At 40.7% G+C, this 13479-nt stretch overlaps 1 protein-coding gene across 7 annotated transcripts in view; it reads left to right on the top strand.

The window, feature by feature from the left end:
• DOCK8 (dedicator of cytokinesis 8) overlaps nt 1-13479 on the top strand; it is a 238314-nt gene that overhangs the window by 92814 nt on the left and 132021 nt on the right. For all 7 annotated transcript variants that reach the window (XM_056522784.1, XM_056522774.1, XM_056522767.1 and 4 more), the window contains 2 exons: nt 5096-5195; nt 9871-10046. In XM_056522784.1, the coding sequence (XP_056378759.1) occupies nt 9919-10046 (128 nt within the window). In that variant the 5' untranslated portion in view covers nt 5096-5195; nt 9871-9918. The remainder of the gene's footprint in view (nt 1-5095; nt 5196-9870; nt 10047-13479) is intronic.

Below are 13479 nucleotides of genomic sequence, written 5' to 3'. Positions count from 1 at the left end.
CTGGCACCATAGGGACTTCCTAAATGCAACATGCCCCCCAAAAACATTTTCAGAAAAACGTACTCTCCAAAATCCCCTTGTTGCTCCTTCGCTTTTGAGCCCTTTACTGCGCCCGCCGAACACTTTACATAGACATATGAGGTATGTGCTTACTCGAGAGAAATTGGGCTACAAATACAAGTAAAAATTTTCTTCTTTTACCACTTGCAAAAATAAAAAAATTTGGTCTACAAGAACATGTAAGTGTAAAATATTAAGATTTTTAATTTTCTCCTTCACTTTGCTGCTTTTCCTCTGAAACACCTTAAGGGTTAAAACATTTACTGAATGTCATTTTGAATACTTTGGGGGGTGCAGTTTTTATAATGGGGTCATTTGTGGGGTATTTCTAATATAAAAACCCTTCAAATCCGCTTCAAACCGGAACTGGTCCATGAAAAATAGTGAGTTTGAAAATTTTGTGAAAAATTGGAAAATTGCTGCTGAACTTTGAAGCCCTCTGGTGTCTTCCAAAATTAAAAACACGTCAATTTTATGATGACAACATAAAGTAGACATATTGTATATGTGAATCAAAAAAAATATATTTTGAATATCCATTTTCCTTACAAGCAGAGAGCTTAAAAGTTAGAAAAATGCTAAATTTTCAATTTTTTCATCAAATTTGGGGATTTTTCACCAAGAAAGGATGAAAGTTACCACAAAAATTTACCACCATCTTATAGTAGAATATGTCACGAAAAAACTTTCTTGGAATCAGAATGATAACTAAAAGAATTCCAGAGTTATTAATGTTTAAAGTGACAGTGGTCAGAATTGCAAAAAACGCTCTGGTCCTAAGGTGTAAAATGGCCTGGTCCTTAAGGGGTTAACCTGCACTAACCTTTTGGTACAGGTGTGTAATGTGGGTGACACTGATGATTACTATACTTACCTACTCCCAATGCGTCGCTCTGTTCGCCAGTAATCTTCCTCATTTGGGCAGCCGACTTGGTGGGCATCATGCTGATGTTACTGCTGTTGCTTCCCCAAGCCTGCTCACAGCCAGGTAAAGTAAAGAAGAAGCAGCAGCAATGATGTCAAGGTGCTCCTGAATATCTGCCCGTGCACTAAGGATAACAGGCGAACGGAGCGTCGGATTAGGGACAGTTAAATATTGTTATCACCAGTGTCACCCGCACTACACGCCTTTACTAACAGGTTAGTGTGGGTGACACTGATGACAGATTCCCTTTTATTGTGTATTTCTGTAATATCTGATTATTGTCTACAAATATTATGTGATTTGTAAAGTGCTGATATATTTGATGGTGCTATATAAATATTGATTATTATTGTTATTAATGCGCGTCCTAGAGAAGGAATCCTCATCTATAGGACTTTTATGTCCAAATGGGAATACCCCTTTAAAAAAACCATGACTGGTGCTCTGTCTTATTTGCTAGTATTTCATGTGCAAATTCCCTGTATAAAGAAACCTGTATCATATTCTCAAGTAAGCCAGCAGATGGCCCCAATACTTCATACACTCTGAGTAACAAGTCGGCTGGAAAAAATATATTTTAAATGTTTTTTTTTCTGTTTGGTTTGTTTTGTATGTTTTTAGCTTTTTCTCTTTTCATTTTACAGTATAACTAATTGCCATAAATATATGATAAAAAGCTATGGCAATTAATTTTAACTTTTTACAAACCTTGCTGAAGGAAAATTACAGTGTTCCCTCAAGTTACAATATTAATTGGTTCCAGGACAACCATTGTATGTTGAAACCATTGTGTGCTGAGACCATAACTCTATGGAAACCTGGTAATTGGTTCTGATGCCACCAAAATGTCATTAAAAAAAGGAAAAAGTCAGGATTAAAGAAAACTAAGTGGATAACTAATACAGATAAAGCAAATCCTTACATATAAAAGTAATAAAGATCTGCTGGAAGCTGTAATCACTGTCTATGTAGAGGATATGAGCTTCTTCAGGGTCCTATACAGTACACACAATGTCCTAAAAAAATGTAAATGAGCAGTCCTTACCTGGTGTCCAAAGGAGCAACTAACTGTGGCATAGGTTAAGAGTAGTGCAGAACATGCATTTGCTTCTGTTCTGCACAGTTCCTGACATGGACAGAGGTGTCAGCAGAGAGCACTGTGGTCAGACAGAAAAGAAATTCAAAAAGAAAAGAACTTCCTGTGTAGTATACAGCAGCTGATAAGTACTGGAAGGATTAAGATTTTTAAATAGAGATAATTTACAAATTTGTTTAACTTTCTGACACAAGTTGATTAAAAATAGTTTTTCACCGGAGTACCCCGTTAAAAAAATATGTTTCAATATTATTTGTGTGCGCATCCAGGAGAATGGGTATAAGGTTCTCAGCAGATGGTTTAGGACCCCAGATATAACCTCCCACTACTCATTAGCAAACTCGGACTTATGCTGGAGATGCCTTAAACCAGGGGCATGTTCTTCAATATTTGGTGGACCTGCCCGTTGGTTCAAAGTTGGTGGAGCGACATCTTCCAGTTATGTAACTCAGTTTGCCAAACATCTATCCCCTGTAAACCAGACATAGCCCTTCTGTCCGTCTCTCCATCCTTGCCAAACTTCAGAATACCCTCACTCTTCATTCACCTTTTAGCAGCTGCTAGATTATTGCTACCCAAACATTGGCTTTCCCCGCTGCTCCCTGAGAAGCAGCATTGGATCGCTGTAGTGAACCAGATATACACTCATGAGGAAATCACCCATTGGGAGACGCGTACCAGATCGTCCTTCTTTGATGATTTGGCAGCTGTGGAGAAGGTTCAGGAATTTCAATTAAACGGCCCACCTGTCCCTTAACTCCCACTCTTCTCTTTTCCGTCTTTTTCCCGTCTCTCTGTAACAGTTCTCTATATGTACTAGATTTCTACCTCCTATGATAGAGCCAACATACCATCTCTATTCCATATGAGAACCACCATTGAATGTTTTTGTTATTACTTAAAGGGGTTGCTCTCTGCCCTGACTTTCGGAGCTCCGCTCGCAGCGTCCGGAAGTTCATTACTCCGAACGCTGTGTGCGGGCTCCCGTGTTCGCGGCCGCAGGGCATGACGTCACGCCCGGCCCCTCACGACGTCTCGCCCGCCCCCTCGTGACGCCATTCCCGCCCCCTCTACCAAAGTCTATGGGAAGGGGCCGTGACAGTCAGGGCAACGCACAACCCCTTTAATGGGGTATTCCAGGAAAAAACTTTTTTTTATATATCAACTAGCTCCAGAAAGTTAAACAGATTTGTAAATTACTTCTGTTAAAAAATCTTAATCCTTTCAGTACTTATGAGCTTCTGAAGTTAAGGTTGTTCTTTTCTGTCTAAGTGCTCTCTGATGACACCCAGTTTAGAAGCAAATCCCCATAGCAAACCTCTTCTAAACTGGTCGATTCCCGAGACACGTGTCATCAGAGAGCACTTAGACAGAAAAGAACAACCTTAACTTCAGAAGCTCATAAGTACTGAAAGGATTAAGATTTTTTAATAGAAGTAATTTACAAATCTGTTTAACTTTCTGGAGCCAGTTGATATATAAGAAAAAGTTTTTTTCCTGGATAACCCCTTTAATGTTTTTGTATTTATTTGTCTTTGGTGTTCTTTCCTCCCCTTCCCCTGACACCCCCCCCCCCCCCCTTCCACTGCTCTTCCTTCACTGGTATGCTAGCTACAGCTATATTGCCAGTCTTGCAGTATCCATTGGCAATGCAGTTACATACAGGATGATTTTATGTTCTTCAAATGAATATTTGCTACCTGTCATTGCTTGTAACTGGACAAATGCACTCTATAATATGACCAGTTTATTTGTTGTTTGTTATCTACATACAATTCCATAAAATATAAATAAATAAAAATGTTCCATAATTCCCTCTCAGTTCCCACTGATATATTGATGTCGATATACAGTATGTTGCCATTGCAATAGGGTATTTTTAAATATATCATTACAACGTACGCATGTCACATGTAGTCATCAGTGGGGGCCCAAGCCCTGAGACTACATTGATCTTCAGAACTATTTAGCAGAAGTCTGCGTCATCCGTTCTATCCTACTTTCTTTTATGGCTGGGTGGATAATGGGTCCCAGTGTGTTGGGACCACAGTTACAATTGCTTCTCCTGCTGCTAGCCAGGCCGTGGCTCCTATATGTTTTTATGGTGTGGTGACAAAATCTGTTTATAATTGACATTAGTTTAATAACATTTTCCCCCTTTTTGTGTAACCTAGAATTTGAGTTGCCTTTGCTACTATTGTTAGTTTGCCATTAACCAGTGTACCCAGGCCCTGTGTATCAATAACTTGCTACATTTTTCACTCCTCTCAGGTGGTAGCATTTCAGTCTACAAGGCAAAAAGGTGTATTGAAAAATAAATCAAATTCTTTATACATCTGTGATAGATTCTACATATTTGGCATAAGGAAAAATTGCAAACTGGAATAGTGGACCGAGTAAGGTGCACGTTACAACCCCCCAAACTTTTTTTTTCCTTTTATTGCTGTTGTGTAAAAAATCAATAGTTCTTTTGTTAAAGTGAATCTGAAACTGCAAATGTAATATTCAGCATAGTACAGCAACACAAGGATATTTGCCGTTTTACTAATAGGAGCACTGAAAGAATACAACAGATTGATAGTTGTGAGTCCGCACTATGTATAGGGGTAGCACTTCCTCAGCTATTCATGGTAGCCAATGACAGTATGTTATGCATGTATATACAACAGTCTGTCCCCACAGAAAGGGGCAGGGAGAGAAGAGAGAAGCACATGCCTCGTGAATGAATCGGACTTATAACTATGACTCAACTATATTCTTTCAACACGCGTATTAGCCAAATGGCAGTAATAAGACATTACAGACCTGTAGCTGTAATATGCTGCCCTTACAAGCTTAGTATATTACATATGCATTTAATGGTAATTTAAAAGTAATACCCATAGACAAATGCCAGCTAAAAAGATTTCTGACCATGAAATGATGGTAAAACAGGAAAGCACTTATTCACATGGTGTAACTAAGTGGTTCATTGCAAGTGTTTTTATTTCTTTATTTTTTATATTCCTGTTAAGGTATTCTTCAGCAGAAGTACGGAAAAATGTCACACTTCATAGCACTGGGATTTTACATCAACGAAGCCTCAGTACACCCACCCCATCTTCTCTCCAGCTAGTAAGTATTGGCATTTTCATTACTTTACGATTTATATTTTTTGTGTGTCTTTTATATTTAACAGCTAACATAATACATTTTACTTTTAAGGGTGTTCTTAAAAACAGCAGGTAGCTCTTGCGATTCTGATCATTGCAGGCAAGACCTGGACTTGCCACTTGAAACAGTGTCAAGTCCAGGTGCAACTTGCAACTATCTATGAATTGCAAGCACCAATTGCATAAATAGTAGATATGGCAATAAACTTCAATCCACTCTATGGAAAGTCTCCAATCAAGCACTTATATTCCAAGCAACAGAGGATTCGGCAATATGTACAATAAGTAAGAGGAATTCACAGACCTGTTTCAGCAGTTTTCTTCTTTTATTATTTCATATTTGTTGTAGCTTTACAGCATGATTAAAATAGTAAGGAGCACGGAGCCGTTGCGCACATGTTCATAGCTGAACCTGCCGCTACATTTCGGGGAGGATCCCCTTAATCATGCCCATGATTAAGCGGATCCTCCCCGAAACGTAGCGTCAGGTACAGCTATGGACGGGTGTTCAATGGCACTTGTAATATGTAATTATTTGACACTTTGCTATTTAATTATTGTTAAAATTCTCAACCTCTATGTTTTTAATGTGATTAAAAAAATGGCCACTAGGTGGCTCTGTTCTGTTCCCTGCTGCAAGTCAAACAGTTAGTTTGGTCTCCTCCCGGCCTGGCAGGAGACCAAACTCAGGAAGTGCATGCTGGGCATGGCGAGGCACAGCTCTCACAGGCTTCAGTGATGTTTCTCCTGCTAGGGGCTAGGGCAGGAGGGGTGTTAGGAGTAGTTAGGAAATATAATCTGAGTTAGGGAATATAATCTGAGTACTCTTTAAAGAGCATGTTCACCTTGAACTTCCTCCCACATGTCACATTTGTCTTGTCCTGTGCCTTTGCCACAGTCAACCACTCTCTCCCTTGTTCCTTAAGCTATGTTTATACGTGAATGTCCATACAGAAAATTTCCGTGCAGACATTCCACCGACAGTGGAGCACTGGTAGATCATGCCAGTGCAAGATGGCAATGCATTTCTGTGCGGACTCTGCAGAAAGAATGGACATGACTATTTTTTCTGTGGATGCCGGAATCTGAATTTCTGCACCAGATACATCTGGCATGGAAATACGGGTCTTAGCAGCCAGTACTGTGTGTAAGACAAACTTCACCTGCTTCTTACACAGGGACCTAGGAGACAAATGTAGAAAGTAGACCAGGGGGTCCAAATGAACTGGGGTGGCAAAAACATCAGGTTTTTCCCGTATTCAAATTTAGTTTTTTTTTTTTTGTTTGTTTGTTTTTTAACATAGAAGTTAAAGAAGTGATGATGTCATAATTAGAAATGTAAGGGACATCTGCCAAGGGGACAAATCAGTGAAACAGTTTCTCTCAACATCTGCTGACCCAGTTTGCGTTACTGATGTGTGTTTATAGGAGCCTCCCACCGATCCTACTGCTTTGAAATCTTTTATACATTATAAAGTTCATATAATGCAACATACAACAGCAACAAAAGTAATCACCCATCAGTGCTTAAAGGCCTAAACCCACCCATTCTTGCCCTTTGCAAAGCTTTTTTTGACCTGTATGCATTCTCCTGGACTCAGACCTGTTTCTGACCATACTGTTTTGGGCCTGACGTGATATCCTGGTACTGACCCAGCTTGCTGACTTTGAGCCAACTGTCTTTCTAGTCCCTCTCCCGTACACTAAATAATGGACTGTGGCACAGTAAGGGGCCAATGTTTAGGCTGGATCGTCCAAGTAGGCAAAGACAGAGGTTGCAGATGTCATATATAGGGCTGCAAATCCTTGTCCGTGTCCTGACAATGCCAATGTTGCATGATTTTGTCACCTCACTTCCTAATACAAATTAAATAAAAATTGATGAAAAAAAATCATAGACACTTTAAAAAAGTACCAAGAGAAACTCCAACTAGCCCTGGAAAAAACAACCACCAGCACAGCTCACAAGGTAGGGGAGTGGGGGCCAAGATGTCACTAGTAAATCTGTTCTGTATATTTTTAAGCTGGGACCCGTAGCTGCCAGACAACCACAGTGGATGCACCCTGAAACTTAGGTTGTCCATACTGGAGGCTTGGTATGACCCCTTTTAAAGAGGTTAACAGGGAGGAGGAAAGACATAACAATATACAGTAGCCCCCTCCATCTCTGAAGTTATACTTCTAGGACAACAGAGCAACAGGAGTACAGTGCTGCATAACCCCTTTAAGGTACAAGATATCTGTATTGTTGCATTCCTAACCATTATTACAGATATTTTCAACGTCTCATTCTGTTGTAGATAGTCACAATAGTTTGCAATACAGTTATTCCTCCATCAGTGTCACACAGACTGAAGGGATACGTCTGCTCTGCCAATAAAAATCAAGATGTCCAGTATAACAACTGCTACTTCTAGTGTAGCACTGCCAGGCTGCATGCCAGTTGTCTGGAATTTTAGGCGGATGTTCCCTGTAATCATGAGTATAACTACCAGGTTAGACATTGTGGCAGCTGCTGTGAGGCCCTATTTCGATTTGCTAATAAAGTCAGTGGGGCCAGCGTCAGCATGTGCACTTATACTTCGGCATACCATTTTGGAAGGTTGGATATTCTGCTAGTACTAACTAAAATAGTACATGTGCACCCAGCATAAGGATATGATTATACTGAGGAAATTCAGCAAGGTATTTTCTTGCTGCATTTCCTCAGTGGATCCATACCATTGAAAATGATCCAGAATCGGCACTTATGTGTTGCTTATTTTCTATGGATATAAGCGCTATCCCACATCTCCTTTGGAAGATTGAACATGTTGAGTCTTTTGCCAGAATCCAAGCCCTAGTTGGATGTTCTGCCACTGAACTTTCAACGAGTGACCTGATCAGTAGAATCAATGGGAGGTTGCTAAAAGCCATAACCATGCAGAGGGGTTATCCAGAAATTTAAAAACAGAGCTCATTTCTTTAATAAAAGCTTAGCTCCATTGAAGTGAATGGAGCCAAGTTGTAATGCCACACACACAACCTGAAGACAGACATGGAGCTGTTTTTGAAAGAAATCAGCTCTGTTTTTCTATTCCTCGATAACCCCTGTAATGTGGACAGGGAGAACGGAATCAATCAACAGTGGGTGGGCAGCGATATCTCTATCTAAGGGCAGCATTAAGAAAGCACCACACAGTAATGAGAGGCAAGTACCTGTTCAACCTATTCAGGGCAGGGGATTGTTTTTTGTTTTTCTCTCCTGTTGCCATTTTTTATTATTAAAAATGTTCTTTGGGGAGCAGCCATTTTGTAAATACCCACTTACTTATTGCCCTGTGCACCTTAGCTGATAGCCGAAATGAATGTCCATCCTATACCACTTAAGGATCTCCTAGATGTATCTGATCTCCCATGCCTTTTTTATTCAAGAACAACTGAACGCCATGGGGGTCCTGGCTAGATCGGGTAAGGCTAGTGTTGCACCTCAGTGGAAGTGTTCCACAAAGGACTACACCCATCTGGGACACACAAAGGCAGTGTGAACCTAGCATTAGCTTCATTTGTATTACAAAGTAAAAGCATCATCTATAACAGTGAGAAAATGTTTGTCTTCAAGATTTATGTCATTATAGTCACTTCCTTATACAGATACTGCGGTGACAGTTTCCTTCTCTGCTAACTTGTGGTATTTCTTCAATATGAGTCAAACTAGCACTTCGTGCTTCAATGTATTCTGATCCGTTTCCTCTAGCAGCCATCTTGAAAGGCACCCGGAGAAAGTCTTTTGTTTAAATGAGCTGTTCTCCAGGAGGTATGTCGACTCCTTAGCCAGTTAGTAAGGGCTGCTTTGTATGATTGTCTAAATATGTTTGCGTGTATTACTGACATGGATTTCATAATAGTTTCTTACAGTGAAAAGTGTGGTTCCTTTGCGGTTCTTGTAGTATGCTTTACATTTGTTTCTCATGTGTTCATTGCATCATCAGAATTCTGTTTCTGTAAGTCTGTCTAATGTGCATAATACTTTTAGGATATGTGTTAAGCAAAACTTCCCTCTCAATTTTTCCACACTCTTACTCCAACTCCGACCCCAGCTAGGATGCCGATTACTTTATAAATGTATAATAGATACAAATAATAACAAATGTAGTGTAGTCAAATGGTAGCATCAGGCTTAATCACCTATAAAAGTAAATGCTCAACAAGCTACGCATATATTGAATTTTATTTTATAGAATATTAATAATATGCAATATTTTATATATTTTTTTCAGTACAGCTCTAGGAACTCCCACACAAATGACTCCAACTCCTGTTGGTAACTGGGGCTCTTACAAAAATGTCACTACACAAATGCATTTGACACAATAATTTGTAGTGTACATTCATCATGAGCCAGGAAAGCTCCTGGTACATAAACTTAACATATTTATAGACCCCATTGTCCTTTTTCCACATGTTGCGGGTGTATATTTTGGTGTACCTTATATTCTAGCTATGTAGAAATTGTATTGTATGCTTTTCTAGCCTTACAAGGAAATGATTTTTGTTTTTGTTGTTTTTAAGCCATCAAACAGTATACAGGAATAAGTGTAGCCTTATTGATGTTATGGTTAATAATTTGCTGGTGTGCACCTCTTTTATTTCTGCAGCCTCCATTTTATGACGCCGTGGATCCTGTAGATTTTGAAAACTACCTAATGACCTATATTAACAACCACAATCATGAGCGCCTTCAAGAACTTGGGGAATTTCCTGAAGATGATCTGGACCTGGTATATAAACCCAAAGACTGTAGAACACTTCAGCCTCCTCTACCTGAAGATGGGTATGTACTAATGTGGTGAGATCCGCCTCAGAATTCTAAAGCAAATGTAAATGACTTGGTGTTTCAGAACAATGTAAGAACAATCAATGCTCACATGAAAATTAATTTTAAACCTATAAATTTTTCCATGCCTTTGTTAGGCTTGGATCACACTACAGATTTTCCGAGAGGATCTCCTTTTTAAAATTCCGCTTGAAAATTCTGATGCAGCAGAATCCTATTGATATCAGTGGGATTCCGCTGCACAGTGCACAAAATGGAATTTCCTCGGGAGAGCTTCTGCGGATAAAATTCTGCTGCTGAAAGAATGACCTTGCTCATTCTTTCACATGAATCTGCTCTAAATATGTTGCAATGTCCACGTAGTCCTAGTGTCAACTAATTTAGTTGGTGCTGGTTGTTCTCAGAATCTCCGGATGGAGATTTCTTAGTATAAACCTAGCCTTACTGCTCTGTTAGCATTTACCCTTGCTGATAGGCTGTGATACAGATGTAAAGTTTCAGAGTGGGTCGGATTATACCCCACTGACAAGGGGAATGATGATACAAAAAAGATGCTTATTTACAGTGGGGATCAAAAGTTTGGGCACCCCAGGTAAAAATTTGTATTAATGTGCATAAAGAAGCCAAGGAAAGATGGAAAAATCTCCAAAAGGCATCAAATTACAGATTACATTCTTATAATATGTCAACAAAAGTTAGCTTTTATTTCCATCATTTACACTTTCAAAATAACAGAAAACAAAAAAATGGCGTCTGCAAAAGTTTGGGCACTCTGCAGAATTTATAGCATGCACTGCCCCCTTTGCAAAGCTGAGACCTGCCAGTGTCATGGATTGTTCTTACTCATCATCTGGGAAGACCAGGTGATGTAAATCTCAAAGGTTTTAAATGCCCAGACTCATCTGACCTTGCCCCAACAATCAGCACCATGGGTTCTTTGAAGCTGTTGTCTAGAAATCTGAAACTGAAAACAGTTGACGCTCACAAAGCTGGAGAAGGCTATAAGAAGATAGCAAAACATTTTCAGATGTCCATATCCTCTGTTCGGAATGTAATTAAGAAATGGCAGTCATCAGGAACAGTGGAAGTTAAAGCAAGATCTGGAAGACCAAGGAAAATATCAGACAGAACAGCTCACAGGATTGTGAGAAAAACAATTCAAAACCCACGTTTGACTTCACAATCCCTCCAGAAAGATCTGGCAGACACTGGAGTTGTGGTACACTATTCCACTATAAAGAGATACTTGTACAAATATGGTCTTCATGGAAGAGTCATCAGAAGAAAACCTCTTTTACGTCCTCACCACAAAAATCAGTGTTTGAACTTTGCAAATGAACATATAGACAAGCCTGATGCATTTTGAAAACAAGTTCCGTGGACCAATGAGGTTAAAATTGAACTTTTTGGCCGGAATGAGCAAAGGTACGTTTGGAGAAGAAGGGGAACAGAATTTAATGAAAAGAACATCTGTCCAACTGTTAAGCATGGGGGTGGATCAATCATGCTTTGGGGTTGTATTGCAGCCAGTGGCACAGGGAACATCTCATGAGTAGAAGGAAAAATGGATTCAATAAAATTTCAGCAAATTTTGGATGCTAACTTGATGCCATCTGTGAAAAAGCTGAAGTTAAAGAGAGGTTGGCTTCTACAAATGGATAATGATCCTAAACACACCTCGAAATCCACAGGGGATTACATCAAGAGGTGTAAACTGAAGGTTTTGCCATGGCCTTCACGATCTTCTAACTTCAACATAATTGAAAATCTATGGATAGACCTTAAAATAGCAATGTGTGACAGACAGCTCATAAATCTCAAAGAACTGTAAGACTTTTGTAAGGAAGGGGCAAAGATACCTCAAACAAGAATTGAAAGACTCTTGGCTGGCTTCAAAAAGCGTTTACAAGCTGTGATACTTGCCAAAGGGGGCAGTACAAGATATTAACTCTGCAGGGTGCCCAAACTTTTGCAGACATAATTTTTTTGTGTTCTGTTATTTTGAAAGTGTAAATGATGGAAATAAAATCTAACTTTTGTTGACATATTATAAGAATGTCTAATCTGTAATTTGATGCCTTTTGGAGATTTTTCCATCTTTCCTTGGCTTCTTTATGCACATTAATACAAATTTTTACCTGGGGTGCCCAAACTTTTGATTCCCACTGTATTTATATACATGTTCTGGAGAAATAGATCAGTGCAGAGAAAAGATGTGCCTTTGATGCTGATCACAAAGGCAGAGTGCCAGGAGCGCTAGAAAAGATCAATACCCTTTCAGTTATGTGATTATCAAGCCTGACTGGCTGGAGAAGGATGCATCAAGTGTGATTGGAGCTGCAGTGTCTGTGATTATGTATATGTCTGTGATTTTTTTTTTTAAGTTAGAGGAACTTGCATGTGCATGTTATTGTGATTGTAATATTTATCATTTTAATGGTCATTATAAATGCTACTAATATATGTTTATATAAGTTTTCTATACTATATACTGTCACGATTCGGCTAGCTGGATGTGGATCCTCTGTGTCAGCGAGGCATTGGCGTGGACCGTGTCGTTGAACCGGTTCTAAGATGCTACTGGTATTCACCAGAGCCCGCCGCAAAGCGGTCTTGCTGCGGCGGTGGCAACCAGGTCGTATCCACCGGCAACGGCTCAACCTCGCTGACTGCTGAGAAGGCGTGGGACAGAAGGACTAGGCAGAGGCAAGGTCAGACGTAGCAGAAGGCCGGGGCAGGCGGCAAGGTTCGTAGTCAAAATGGATAGCAGAAGATCTGGAAACACAGGCTTTGGACAACACTAAACGCTTTCACTGGCACAAGGCAACAAGATCCGGCAAGGAAGTGCAGGGGAAGTGAGGTAATAGAGCCAGGGAGCAGATGGAAGCTAATTAGGCTAATTGGGCCAGGCACCAATCATTGGTGCACTGGCCCTTTAAATCTTAGAGAGCTGGCGCACGCGCGCCCTAAGGAGCAGAGCCGCGCGCGCCAGGACATGACAGCCTGGGGCCGGGACAGGTAAGTGACTTGGGATGCGATTCGCGAGCGGGCGCGTCCCGCTATGCGAATCGCATTCCCGCCGGCAATGTCAGTGCAGCGCTCCCGGTCAGCGGGTCTGACCGGGACGCTGCAGAGACAGGAACGCCGCAAGCGCTCCGGGGAGGAGCAGGGACCCGGAGCGCTCGGCGTAACAGTACCCCTCCCCCTTTTTTTGTCTGGCAATTGCTTCACATGGGACGAGGACACTGGGAGCGATTGTAGGGTTTCTTCAAAGGCAGGCAGTACAGCAGGAGTGGGAATGGGGAGGGAGGGCAGAGGATGAAGCTTGGCACGGGGCAGGGTGTCACCAGGACGGAGGCCATGAGGAGGCACGGCACAGTCCTCATAGGCCTTGGGGAGACCAGGTGTAGGAGGAGGCGCTGAGGCTTGC

Source organism: Hyla sarda, chromosome 1 (assembly GCF_029499605.1).
Source record: "Hyla sarda isolate aHylSar1 chromosome 1, aHylSar1.hap1, whole genome shotgun sequence".
Lineage (NCBI taxonomy): Eukaryota > Metazoa > Chordata > Amphibia > Anura > Hylidae > Hyla > Hyla sarda.
Note: the sequence above shows the minus strand (reverse complement) of the source record. Positions and strands in the feature narration are given on the sequence as shown.